This window comes from Nicotiana tomentosiformis, chromosome 8 (assembly GCF_000390325.3).
Source record: "Nicotiana tomentosiformis chromosome 8, ASM39032v3, whole genome shotgun sequence".
In the NCBI taxonomy this organism is placed as follows: Eukaryota; Viridiplantae; Streptophyta; class Magnoliopsida; order Solanales; family Solanaceae; genus Nicotiana; species Nicotiana tomentosiformis.
In genome coordinates this window covers 126,976,566-126,991,613 of record NC_090819.1, presented here as the reverse complement: position 1 = coordinate 126,991,613, position 15,048 = coordinate 126,976,566, and the positions used below count along the sequence as shown (strand labels likewise).

The 15,048-nt window shown below is 32.5% G+C and overlaps 1 protein-coding gene across 1 annotated transcript; it reads left to right on the top strand.

Annotated features, from left to right (window-relative positions):
- The first annotated feature begins 5,776 nt into the window (after positions 1-5,776).
- On the top strand, positions 5,777-8,269 carry LOC104103082 (BAG family molecular chaperone regulator 3-like). The gene is made up of 4 exons (XM_009610961.4): positions 5,777-6,437; positions 6,818-7,074; positions 7,168-7,314; positions 7,740-8,269. Exons 1-4 carry the CDS (start codon positions 6,221-6,223, stop codon positions 7,965-7,967), a joined length of 849 nt encoding a protein of 282 aa, XP_009609256.1. The 5' UTR covers positions 5,777-6,220; the 3' UTR covers positions 7,968-8,269.
- Positions 8,270-15,048: the final 6,779 nt, after the last annotated feature.

The window sequence follows — 15,048 nt, the reverse complement described above, 5'->3', positions numbered from 1 at the left end:
TGAAATGTTTTAACAATTGCTTCGATTTTATTCACATTTTTTTGTATGGATAATTGCTTGCTCTTTTCTTTTGGCACTTTAGATTCAAGCACTGCTTGCAGCCTTCAGGCTTTGTAGTATTGAATAGCATGGAAAGGAAATGTAGAAATATTAGCTTAACAAAGGAGAGGACAGCTGATGCAAATACTATGCTCCAGTTAGCACTGAAATGCTAGCAATTCAAAATGCTGCCTTCCTTTGGTTTCTACATTACTTGTCTTGCAATCTGCTTAGTCAATTTACATTCTTGTATGGTTGAGCCGTTGAGGTGGAATGGCAATTAGTACCATTATAACATAGAAGTTAGTGAAGGAGAGTCTTGGCGTTATTGGTAAAGTTGTTGCCATGTGCCCAGGAGGTCACGGGTTCGAGCTGTGGAAACAACGTCTTGCAAAAATGTAGGGTAAGACTGCTTACAGTAGACCCTTGTGGTCCGGCCTTTCCCCGGACCCCGCGCATAGCGGAAGCTTAGTGCACCGGGCTGCCCTATAACATAGAAGTTAGTACTATAGTAAACTTATTCTTTTGTTGACTTCAGATCTTTTGTTGCTATTCAAAACTCTGGTAATTCATCAGCTTTGACATATTTCATGAAGTACATCATCTCTTTCAATACCATTGATGAGTGGAACATTGTAGGACCTTCAGCTCCAGTAAGTTGCTTGAGTTGTGTTTTTTTAATAATGTTTTTAGGCAGCTGGATTCTTGACTTTGTGGCCATTTCTGCTCTGATGAAATGCCAGAAAGGCATGTTATCCTGGACCACCCTTAGCTAAACCAGCTTGTGAGTTGTGTGAGTGAAACTATAGAGATTAAATACTAAAGCTTCTGATAATGCATGCATTTTCTCCTCTATTTGGTACTCCATATGCTACTGTAGAGAGATGAACTGGCTTTAGCCCCACTTTTCTTTGATTATCCTTTTTGAAAACATGGACTGCTTGTTCAAGGATAAGGCTGAAAAGGCCTAAACAGTGATTTTTCTCTTTTATGTATTATACTCCTGGAATTATTTTCCCCTTGGATTAGGCATGTCACTCTTATGCCACCACTTTGTAGCCCCCACTTTATTATGTTTATGCCTGCAGGCCCATTCATCCTATAGATTTTGATCACACCCTCAAAGATAACCATTCTTATACATTGTTCCTTTAGTAACATCAACTTTGTTTCTACCATCGAGGGGTGTAATGGAATGGTTGAAATCTCTTCACCCTTGATCAAAGTTTACGGTCGAGTCTTGAGAATGGAGAACTTTTAAGCTATGTTGCTCGAACTTTTCGAAAATATTACCGGGTGCGTGTCGGATTCTCCAAAAGCAGTGTATTTTTGAAGAATCCAACATGAGTGTGGCAGTATTTTGGAGAGCCCGCGCAACATAGCTTTTATGTAAGGATCCATTGACCCCTTTATTGGGTCTACCTGACGCGAATCTTGTGTTAGTCGGGCTAGTAGACTTCGGATACCGAATGGTTAAACAAGGAAATAAAGTTGTCTTACAATATACACTGTTTAATCTGGCTAAGTTACTTTTCTCAATGCATTCGATGGAGCAGGAGGAATGGCATGACTAGCATACAGGTAGGTTGTTACACACTAATTCATGCTTTTACAAGAATACAGTTATAGTTGACAAAAGACATGTCATAATATGGAATTAGTCGAGGTGCGCGCAAGTTGGCCCGGACACCACGGTTATCAAAAAAAAAAAGAAAAAAAAAAGACATGTCATAATATGGTTGTTTTTAACTTATTATTAAAACCAATGAACCAAAAGCTGCTTGCCATTTGGGAAAGAAACAAGACATTTATGAAGGTTCCAGGTAGATAGGTACTTTACCAAGTAGTTCACTTGCTATGTTTTGCTGAAGAAACAAAATGATGTCTGCCCTTCAGATCTGTTTTGTGCTCGGCTTGATGCTATCTCAGATGTCCATTCAAAAAGAGCTATTGGGGCAGCCCTACTAATAAGTATTCAGAACTGACTACTAACAAATTGGATGGGCAATATAGCTCATTGGATGCAGATTTTTCCAAGGACTAACTGACCCAAGAAAGCTGGCCTTTTTTGTTTTCCTTTTCCATTTGGAAGGGGACATTCTTGCTAGCAGCACATTCTGCCAATGCAGCCAATTCATGGACCCCTTGTTCTTCTTTATCTTTTTCCATTGTTTTCTTCAGTATTTCATTTTTTTTCTTGCTCTTAAATTTTGGGTCCTCAATTATTTTTGTGATAGTGATTCTCTTCCGAAAAGCTCTACATGCGATGTTATGAACATATAAGCATATGATTTAGTAAATTAGAACTTGAGTAGGGCCTCTTCTTGTTGATAAGTGGGGGAAGTACAAAGTTAGCCACTAATTAGAGATGTCTTTACTCTTTAGCCATTGTTTAAAATGTATTTACTCTTTAGCCAGTGCTTAATAAATTTTTACCTGCCCGGACGAAAATACCCTTGTGCTAGACATGGGCGTTGTGCAAATATTAAGGACATGATGCCATTAACTTCAAAAATGCTGTGTAAATATTAAGGACAAAGTGTCATGTATTTGCACCTTCCGTTGTTAAACTTTAGGACATCATGTCCTTAACTTCATATGTGCAGTGTAAATGTTAAGGACATAGCGTCCTTAACTTCATGTGTGCAGTGTATATATTAAGGATACCATGTCCTTAATATTTACACAGCACTCATGAATGAAGGGTAAAAATATCTTTTCGTATTAATTTTAATAGAGTAATGACTATTTTTGTTCAGCATTAAAAATACCGGATAAAAATTAAATACCGCGTTAAAAAATGACTATCCCACGCCATTTCTACTTGATAAGTTCACATACGTTTTTGGGAGAGCTGCCTATGTACCATCTTTTTCGAGTAACCAAAAAGAAAAAAAAAGGAATCAAGTCCCACGTAGTTTTTTTTTTTTTGAAAAGAAGTTTTCTTAAAAAACATGGTTACATAGATATAATTTTCAGGAAATATTATTCTACCAGAAAAGCTTTTTAAGAAAGTGATTCAAGACTATTATTATTTACAGACTAGAAAGGGTTTTTGAACAGTTTGTACGTCCAAAATAAGAGTTTAGAATTTCTTATTGCTAGGGCTGCTTATCGGGCGGATTGAGCGGTTATATACTCTTAACGGTTTGGCTTATCAGTTATCGGCTTTTAAATGTATTAATCCGCTAGCCACCCGATAAGATATCGGGCGGATTGGTATCGATTTAGCTCTTATCGGGCGGTTTATCGGATTGTTTGTTAACCGCTATGACTCAAAATAAAATTCCTAAGAAGAGAGCTAAATAGAAGAAATAGAGAGATGTGTATTCCAACGTATTTCCCAGTAGAATCATCTCTGGGGATGAGCATATTAACAACTTATAACTATCAGAAGAAATAGAAAAGAACACTGGGTATAATACATGATAATCAAAATTATCTAATAGTAACTAAATGGAATAGTAAATTATAACTAAATATTTAATAGTAAATTAGTAATAGAGAATAGAGATAAAGTACTAGAAGTGGAAGAATGGTTTTTGATTATTTAATATATATATATATATATGGATAAAAATAATTTTTATATATATTCTTAACGGGTTAACGGATTATCCGTTAAGAAAATTGAATAATCCGCTCCCAAACCGATAAGCCGTTAATAAAAAAATTTCAATCCGTTCCCCGTCCGTTAAACCGTTAAACCGATACCAATAAGCCATTAAGCTTCGGTTTCGATTCAGTTTTCGGTTTCGGTTCGGTTTTGAACACCCCTACTTATTGGCCCCTACCCTCTTGGCCACCACCCCCAGCCCAAAACAAATTATTGAATAAATAAATAAGAGCTTTGAATTGCCCTCATATTAATTCAACTGTGGAGATAGCCCTCTCTACATTATTATTAAAAAATAATTTTTATACTTCATCTAATAAGATCTTTTAGTTTAAATTTATGGTTTACAAGTTTTTTTTATTTTGCAAATAAAGATACAAATGTCATGAATACAAGTAATAAAGGAATAATTGAATCTTAGAGTAAGCAATGAACCAAAAAAGACGTCATTTTTGAAGTTCAAAGTCTTGATTGTTTTTGTCCATAATATAGCATCATCAATTTTCTAATTTTGCTTTGCACTCTTTCTAATCATCCTCTTTTGATTCGTTACTTTTTATCTTCTAAATTGCTAGTTCTGCAAAAGATTAATAATTCCTTTGCTCATGAAAGTGAAGATTCTCTTTCACTTCCCTCACCTAGAGATCATTCTAACAACTTTCTTGCATGCTTGTAGGAGAAAAAGGGTTTGGAACTAAAATCTTTTTGACAATTTACTATTGCTTCAAGGGATTGCTTTCCTTACTATTGGTTTACTTTCTTCCTTTTCCCAACAGGTCCACCAAAGTTGGTAAAAATTATACTTAATCTTAGAAAGAGAAAACAATTTTTTTTGTCCTAGAAAATACACCAATATTAAAGATGATGGTTGTTTCAAAAAATCGTTCGGACCCTTATTTTCTCGAAGATAGCCTGGTCTAAGCTAGAATAACAGATTCGTGAGCAAGAGCGTATTTCACCGTTGATTCAACAATAGTCATTTTTAAAATTATTCGGAACTTCGGGACCCCTATTTTTTCGAAGATAGCCTGGTATGAGTTAGAACAATAGATTCGTGAACAAGAGCGTATTTCACCATTGATTCAACACCAGTCATTTTTTTTTGAAACTTTCATATGAGCTTGTTCTTTCTTTTAATCCACTATAAAGGTTCATGAGTACTTTACTATATTGAACTTAGTTGTTTTTTCCCAAAATACTTCAAATTGAAATAGTAGAGAAAAGTTTGGCTAAATTCATGTAGGTGATAGCAAAGTTTTGCTGAAATTATGTGATTTGTGAATAACATTTCTTAACTCTTTATGGCCTTGTAGAAGAATATTATTAAAAGGTGTGTGTACAATTCCCCAATACAAAGGAAGATGAATATCTTAGCCAATTACAAGTTGGAGTAAGTTACTTCTGGTATCAATTTACAATTATTGCATACAAAACATAACAAAAATAGTGTTAATTAACCATTCAGAGTTGTCCAGTTGGTTTGGAGGACGGTTATCCACATGGATGACTTATGATCGATTTTCCCCTCAATGCCTTGTGGGTTGAGCCTGTCGCACATGCCTTGTCTAGTGCGGTTTACATCCCCTGTATGGTTTGCATGCTATTACACATGGAAAGATTTACCCAGTGTATATAAAGTGCTCACCCAAATTATAGAAGTTGTGGCACAGATTGTAGCGGCTGCGAATTTTCCCTCTTGCCAAAAACAAATAGTGTTAATTAGGGACATATGAATGGACAAGAAATTACATGGATAATGAAATTATGTACAGGCAAAGAATCAGTTACTATCAAAAGCTAAAGCTATTCTTCTCAAGTCTCTTTCCAGGAAAAAGAAAACAAATAAAAAGATAACACTTGGCATTTTGACCCCCTTATTTTAATTAATTAACATATTTTCAATATTGACACTAGGATATCAATCTCATTATTTTATAAACCAAACCTCCACCTCTTTTCTTTTGCCCTTATAAAATAAATTTACCCTTGAATCACTATAATTCTTTTAAAAAAGGGGTCTTTCAATTCTTATTTAAAAAAAAAAGAAATTAAAATTATATTCTTATTTTATATCCTAACATCCATATATTCCCTTCTACCTCACTTCTCACCCACCCCAATAGCCATTCATTCTTTTTCTTTCTTCTTACTATTCTTATCACTCCACATTTAAGTTTCTATAAAATCATTATCACATTATTTCTGAAACTTCTCTAGAAAAGTCCCTGAAGTTCCTTTTTTTTTTTTTTTCTCTTTAGACTCGAGCACAAAGATAAAAAGCCTAAAGTTTTTAGCATAAAAACCAGTTTGGTGTTTCTTGATTAGTTACAAGGATTTTCTGTCATAGGAACATAACATTATTGTTGTGCTTCTGACATTGTGGGTCAGAATCTTTCTGGTTCTTTCTTTTCTTCATTCATGGGGTTGTTCTTAGCTTAGCAGACACGCACTTTCAATTAAAAAAAAAACAAAAAAACCCCCCCATTTTTTCATCAACTTTTGACATTTCTTGAGGAAAGTAGTCAACATAAATTCCATTCATTATTACAACAAAAATTTCTCAGTATGAGCAAAGACTTGTTGAAAATGAAGACTAAGCCAAATAAGCCAAATGGGAATGGACTTTCATCTTCAGGATGGGAGATGAGGCCAGGAGGAATGTTAGTACAGCAAAGAAGTTCTGATTCCTATCAAAGTTCCATTACAGTTCCAACCATTAAAGTCAAAGTCAAATATGGTTCATCTTATCATGAAGTCAAAATCAGTTCGCAAGCAACTTTTGGTAATTTACATTCATTCTTACTTTATTTTTGATTGACCCGAGTATCGGCCGGAAACAAGCCTTGCCTTCTCGTGGTCACTAAGCTTCGACTATGCGCGGGATCCTGGGAAAGGCTGAATCACAACGATCTATTGTACGCATAATTACCTTACATTTATGCAAGAGGATATTTTCATTATTCGAACCGTGACCTCCTGGTCACATGATATCAACTTTATCAGTTACTTTTGTTATTATGCATTTTTCCATTCATCTCTCAAAAGGGTTGTCATAAAATGAGATATCTTGAAATGGAATTGCACATTCATACTTTAATATGCATTTTTTCCACTCATCTCTTAAAAGGGGTGTCGTAAAATGAGGAATCTTGAATTTTACAGGGGAATTGAAGAAAATGCTAGCAGGCCAAACTGGATTACATCCTGAAGATCAGAAAATATTTTACAAGGAAAAAGAAAGAGATTCAAGGGGTTTTCTTGATGTTGCTGGTTTAAAAGATGGATCAAAACTTGTACTAATTGAGGATGAGATAAGCAGAGAAAAGAGGTTTGTTGAATCAAGAAGAAATGCAAAAATGGAGAATGCATCAAAGGAAATCACAGCAATTAGACTTGATATTGATAAACTTGCTAAGCAGGTAACAATAATTCTATCTTCTAAATTACATTTTCTTTTCCTCTTAATTTTTCATTTCAAGGGATTTTGATTATTGGTTTTTATGTTTATGTAGGTTGCTAATGTTGAAATGGACATTTATGGTGGCAAGAAAGTAACAGAAACTTTGATATTGAGTTTGATTGAATTGTTGATGACACAATTGATAAAATTAGATGGAATTACTGCTGATGGTGATCTCAAGTTGCAGAGAAGAATGCAGGTACACATTCATTCAATTAGTTGCGAAGCCAGAAAATTTAATAAGTGTCAAAATCTATTTTTTTTAACAATAACAAGTTAATATTTTATCCCATACCTAATATGATTTTTCGACGATTTGACCACCCTTGACCACAGATAGCTTCGTCCCTCCGTTCAACTCAATCACAAGATAATGCATCGTTCTTTTTCTTTAAAAGTGATTAACATTATCTTTGTTGGATGAATCTTCCAAAAGATTAGTATATTGCGATTTAACATTTTGTAATATAGAACTTGCCTTATTTTTCGAGTCACTATTTCAACCTTTTATAAACGGACGGCAGTATGTAGTTATCTTTTAAGCGATATGATAATATAAAAATTCTTTTATACTTGTTAAATTCTTTTGCTAAATTACTAATTGTTTTTGTTGATAAATGGTAGGTGAAAAGGGTGCAAAAATACATAGAGACACTAGACATGTTGAAAATAAGAAATTCAGCCCTTGGAAATCACAATGACAAAGTGCAAATGCACCACAAAAATGGAATATTCACAGGGCAAATGCCAAAATCCATGTACTATAATCAAGAACAGAGGAAGAGGGTTAGTTTTGCTGATCAGAGAAATCCAGGCCCAGTTGTAGTTACAACAAAATGGGAAACTTTCTAAAATTGATAAGAAAAGCCTAAGGAATATTAGTGTGTGTTTTGAAAAGATTTCAGATTGCATATTTTAGAGTGGCTTTGGTGGAAAGGGTATAAAGTTAGGGGGCACAGAAATAAATTTTGGTATATGGATTCATTGCCTTCATTGTTTCTCTATTTATATTTTGACCCCAGTTGTTCTTGGGTTAAAAGATAATATGGTGATTTCTTATGTGGCCTTTGAATCCTAAGTTGTATAAATGTGTATATATTATATATATATGCCAGCATCTGGTGGATATAGATAAGTTTATGGTTTTACTTGAATTTCTTGTTTCATAAAATGATTACAAATTTAGCACTCCGGAGTACGATGGTCAAACTAATTAATTGTCGTTTTTAATTAGGATATAAAATTTTCAAAGGCCACATAATGGTTATATCAAAAAAAATCTATCTAACTCGGAGCGGAGCCACGTTCGACCGAATCCAATAGCTTTGATTCAAACCATATGTTTCCATAAAAAAATCCATTTAATATGTATAAATAATTTATCTAGAGTCCAGTAAGCCGCATTTTCTATAATCAGAACCCATAAACTTAAAATCCTAACATCTTTGATCTAATCGGTGCAATTGTTGTTTTTTATACCTCCTCTTCACACAACTATTTTCTGTATCGTTCAGTGCTTTCCTTTTCATTTTGCCATCCAAATTCAATGTGATTTGGGACCATTTTGCCAACAAAAAAATTTGCTTTTTGGTGTATGTGGAAAACTTTTTTGATTAGATGCCATTTAATGAAGATATGATTATAAGTTAGTTGGAAGCATAAAGATCTAATGTTTGTTGTGAGGTTCCAAAAGGTAATTAATTAAAATTAACGTTAAGCCGAAAGAATAACCTTTTGGTAATATTTAATTATATTATCGCTAACTAATCACTCCAAAATGATAAAAAGTATAGGGTTGACTTTGGAGGACATGGTAATGATCATTAATGGGGTTGTTTAATAGGTTGGATTCCACTTTGTTATTTATTTATTTATTTATTTAATTATTTCAACTATATTTTTGTTTCATTAGTCTATCTCTCAGAGCTTGAACAGACAAACAATAATACTACTAGTAAATAAACTAAAAAAATAAAATAAAAAAGAACTTTCTAAGCCAGCCAGCAAGCAGGCCGTTGTCAATGTGAATCATCTTGATGATATCATAAGCAGTATTTGTCATGAGATTTAGGTGAATTTCAAATCCTTCATCATTGAAAAGTATTTCCAAATGAAAGTTTCATTTCTTCAATTTAATCATAAAATTTGATTAAACCTACTCAACAACATCAAATTAAAATACACTATGTGATTTCTTTTTATCTGTAAAGTTATCTGATAACTGCTAATGAGTTTTTGTTAAAAAATAATCAAAATTCTGAAAATTGACATCCAACAGTCGAGGTAAATAAGAAATGAGAATCAAGGACAAAGCACTGTGCTAATGATCAAGAAGAAAGCCAACGTGAAAGCAGACAAGAATCATGCTATATAGTATATCACAAACAGAAAGAATCTTTTACCTTCATTTTATTGAAATGCTTTGTCCCAACAAATGAGGAACCTTGGATTATGAACTAAAATGTAGTATAAATCGGTTTTATTTGATTTTGTTCTTCTTTTAGCAATTAGAACTAAAAAAAATCATTAATAAATTGAGGAAAATCGTATTCTTAGGCATATCCAAATATGATCTTCTAAGTTAGCTTCGAACAAATTAAAGAAAAGAGAAGTGGAACAACCGCACAAGTCGTTCCTATTCCTTTTCCCTCTAAGTTTAAATAAAAACGCAGTTTAGTGTACAAAATATTCCGTATTCATATAGAATCTGAGAAAGGTCGCACCCCAAAGGGTGTAATGTAAACAACTAACCCTAATACAAGCTAGCATTAGTGGTTGTTTCCCTCTTTAAGTTGAATGGTTAAGATTTTTTAAAAATCTCATGAAAATAGAAGGATGTAAGAAAAGATTTAATGAGACAAAATTTGGTATAGCAAATGCAAGTCCATTCCACAAGGTAGGAGTAAGGCTGCATACATACTACTCACCCCAAACTCCATTATATGAGATTATACTAGATTTATTGTTGTTTTAAAGCAAGTCACATTCTTGACATGTACGTGAAGTGAAAGTTTGACATGTTAGTATAATTGGTCCTGAACAAAATTCAAAAATGTCAAAGAATATTGCTTTCTTAATTGTTTCGCCGGCCATATTTACCTCCTCCTCCCCCCCCCCCAACACAAAAAAGGAATAATACCACCAAAGGATGTGGTGCAGTGGATGAGGCTGCTCTTTCTTTAACCAGAGGTCTCGGGTTCGAGCCCTGTATATGGAATTTTTTTTGGTAGGGAGCGCTTCCTCCCGAATGGGGCCCTATCCGAAGCGAATCCCGATATAATCGACTCCAATGCGAATACCGGACATCGGGTGAGATACCAAAAAAAAATGAATAATGTAACATAAATAAATAGAAGATTTTTTCAGAGCATGGAATTAAGCTAGCTATGTCAAAGCTGTAGGTATAATTATATTCTCTTCAAAAATAAAAAAAGAAGGAAAAAGAGAGAATAGATGCTGCTTAGAAGAAGAGACATCTCACGCTAGATGGGACCTAAGGCACAGAGAATAAACTCATAACGAGAACATTCTTTTGTCTATCTTTACATTATTGTGACAACATGGTAGATACGTGAATTAGTGGCATATATAGCCAAGGCGAAAGTATATCTTATCAAGTGATTAAAACTCAAGGTTAATTTATAATTTGAGGAGGATTGAAAGCAAATTTATTCTTTTCAATATGAGTTTGTACGATTATATTCACATAAATTAAATCATGAGGAAAAACAAGTTTCATGAGAAAGGATTCAGTTCAATTCACTTTCTTGTAAATTATTAATGTTTATATATGTGATATATATCTAAAAAGAAAAATGTGTGTTCAAATGCCATCTTTATATCTTTTAAAATTCAACAATCTCTTATTTTTTTGGAAAAAAAAAAATAGGCTGAGAAAATAATGTGTTAGACTTGGAAATGTAGTTCAATTGCCAACCAATATATCCTAGAACGTGCAAAATCAGTATCGCACATTTCAGCCATCCAACTCTAAATTATAGGGCATGGTGTCGTGCATGATGATAATGATTGGCAAATTGTATCAATGAGTGGTTTTGGTTAGCAAAATTTGTTCTCACATTTACTTTGAAACAAGCACAGGTTCAGAGGCGGATTCAGAATTTAGTAATTACGGGTGCCACTATCGTTAATGCGAACTAACCATTAACAAAAGAAATTAAATTAGGATGTACATTTAGTCGATTAGATAATTAATTCAGTTTGATGTGCACAATTTTGGTTCATGAATAAATACTTGATCACCAAACCGAATAGGTTTATCCAATTTAATCTAATTCTCTTGATTCATTGTGATTAAAAAGTATAAATAAAAGTAAAAATTTAAAATTAGCAACTACACCCCTTCAATCTACATATAGTTAGATTAATATTATCTCTTTTGATCCTATCATCATTCTTAAAAAAAATTGCAAATCAAGAAAAAAAGATAACAATAGATGGATAAAAAGAGAAAAAATTTAAATCATATTCAAGAATTTTTTTGAAGAACTAGAAAAGAAAAATGAAACAATTTAACAAATGATAAAAATGGGTTCAAAGAGGAGGGAACAAAAAGATGAAGAAATAAAGAAATGGACCAGAAAGAAAAGAAAGAAGGGGGAACAACGACAAATTGGAATGCTAATGTAGGCAATGAGTATCGATAGTGGATCTTGCATCTTGGAGTTTGGCATACTAACCACGATACCTAGAGTCCATTTGTGACTGCTTGGTGTCACACTTTACATATATAGTCTTTTTGTGTAAAATATCAATACATACACAAAATTTTACTCGAGCATCCGGGTGGCATGACACCCCCAATCATATACATAGATCCACCCCTGTGCACAATGACACATTGCGTTATTGGTTCCCCCTCCCCCTCCAAAAAAAGAGCGGGAAAACTTGTGAATTAAAAGCAAAACAACCTGCAAGGAAATTGTTAATACTTTGTTACGATATTAGAATCTTCTTATATTAAGGCAATATTTTATATATAACCAAAAAAGCTGATGCCTTATTTGCTCAGTATAATTTTTCGAATAAGGAAATTCAATTAAACCTTATCACAATAATCTAGCTCCACCCTTATAGCAAGGAGAAGACAGAACTTAGATGCTACACTTAACTAGGCATTACTTGGGTCATCCAACGGAATCAAACGAAGGTCGAAGGACAATTCGATTCATTAAGGAGTACAACGCCATTTCCACCTTGCAAAATTTCCGGACCTAGCAGTAGGTTGTATTTGTTATAGGAAATTTGAGAAAGCACTATAGTTTCACAACTAATTATAATAATAAAAAAATGTTTGGTAATTGGTTTCCTCCCCTAACACCAAAAACAAAATCCAAAAGACCAAAGCTAAACTACATTAATTTACCTAAACTAAGTTGATGTTCCTTGTAGTTTCGCAATGGACCAATGTATAATGTTCTCAATACAGCGTGCAAGTTAATTAGGCGTTTTCCTGGTCTCTATTGTCAGCCCCAAGATTCATGCACATCCTTCTATGTTAGTAATTTATATATGTATAATTTGTTTTAGGTAAGTGGGGTTATATTTGATTAGAGCAACTAGGGGTGGCAAGTGGGTCGGGCCCGGTCCTAAGTGGGTTTCGCGGGCCCGGTCCTAAGTGGGCCGGTCCTATACGGTCCGGTCCTAAACGGTCCTGGGCCTCGCGGGCTTATTGCTGTAACCGGCCCGGGACCGGGACCATGAACTAACGGGCCTGGGTTTAGTGGGCCGGTCCCGGTCCGGTCCCGGGCCTAAACGGGCCCAACAGAAACTTTTTATTTTTAATTATTTTTTTTTTATAGAAGTTAGAGAAAAAAATAGTAATAAAGATATATAAGCTATATTCGATTTATATACTATATATACATCTTAAAATATATATATATATATATATATATATATATATATATATATATATATATATACACATAGTATACATCTTAAAATATACTATATATACATCTTAAGATATACTATATATATATAGTATAGTATAGTAGATCTTAATATATATATACATCTTAAGATATATAAGCTATATATATATATATATATATATAGTAAGATGTATATATAGTATATCTTAATATATATCTACTATATATATCTAGTATACTATGTATATATAGTATATCTTAAGATGTATATGTAGTATACTATATATAGTATATCTTAAGATTTATATATAGTATAGTATATATATATATATCTTAATATGTATATATAGTATATCGAATAGAGTTTATATATCTTATGAGATGTATATATAATATAGTATAAATATAAGCTTATATATATATATGTGTGTATACTATACTATGTTATACTATATGTACATCTTAAGATATACTATATATACATGTATATCTATTATATATATCTAGTATACTATGTATATATAGTATATCTTAAAATGTATATGTAGTATAGTATATATAGTATATCTTAAGATGTATATGTAGTATAGTATATATAGTATATCTTAAGATGTATATATAGTATATCTTAGTATATCTAGTATAGACTATAGTATAGACTATAGTATATATATATATATATATATATATATATATATATATGTATACTATATATAAGCTATATTCGATTTATATACTATATATACATCTTAAGATATACTATATATACATGTATATCTACTATATATATCTAGTATACTTAGTATATCTTAAGATATATATGTAGTATACTATGTATATCTACTATATATATCTAGTATACTATGTATATCTTAAGATGTATATGTAGTATAGTATATCTACTATATATATCTAGTATACTATGTATATATAGTATATCTTAAGATGTATATATAGTATATCTTAAGATGTATATATAATATATCTTAAGATGTATATGTAGTATAGTATATATAGTATATCTTAAGATGTATATATAGTATAGTATATATAGTATATCTTAAGATGTATATGTGGTATAGTATATCTACTATATATATCTAGTATACTATGTATATATAGTATATCTTAGTATGTATATATAGTATAGTATATATAGTATATCTTAAGATGTATATAGTATAATATATATAGTATATCTTAAGATGTATATATAGTATATCTTAGTATACTTAGTATATCTAGTATAGACTATAGTATAGTATATATATATATATATATATATATATAAGCTTATATATATATATATGTATACTATATATAAGCTATATTCGATTTATATACTATATATACATCTTAAGATATACTATATATACATGTATATCTACTATATATATCTAGTATACTTAGTATATCTTAAGATGTATATGTAGTATAGTATAATATATATATATAGTATATTTTAAGATATATATATAGTCCAACATTTTTTTTTATTAAAAAAAAATTAAAAAAATTAGTCGTTGGGCCCGCTAGGCCCGTTAAGGGGACCGAGCCGGTCCCGGGCCCTGGCGGGCCAACCGGTCCCGGGCCTGACGGGCCAAATCATAGGACCGGCACACGAGACCGGACCAGGCCCGCTAAAATCGGACCATACGGTCCTGGCCCGTTTAACCGTCTGGCCCGTCTGGCCCGCGGTCCCGGGCCTGGACCGGCCCACTTGCCAGGCCTAAGAGCAACTAATGATAAGGTTTGTTTTTATTTGATCAAACACGCCTTCTACCATCGCATTTAATTTCCTAATATATTAAGTAAGATTTGCATAATCTTTTTTAATGACCAGTTTGTCTTTATTCTGATTTTCTACTAATAATCAATCCAAAGGGGCGTTCATTTTCCTGTTTCTTTTTGTTTTGCTTAAAGAAAGTCTTGACATTAATAAATGCCCTTTGTGTTTTTATGGGACAATAGTCTTACTGCCCGAATCATTTTTTTTTCTGGTAACATGATTAAGATCATACTGTGAAGAATTCAAA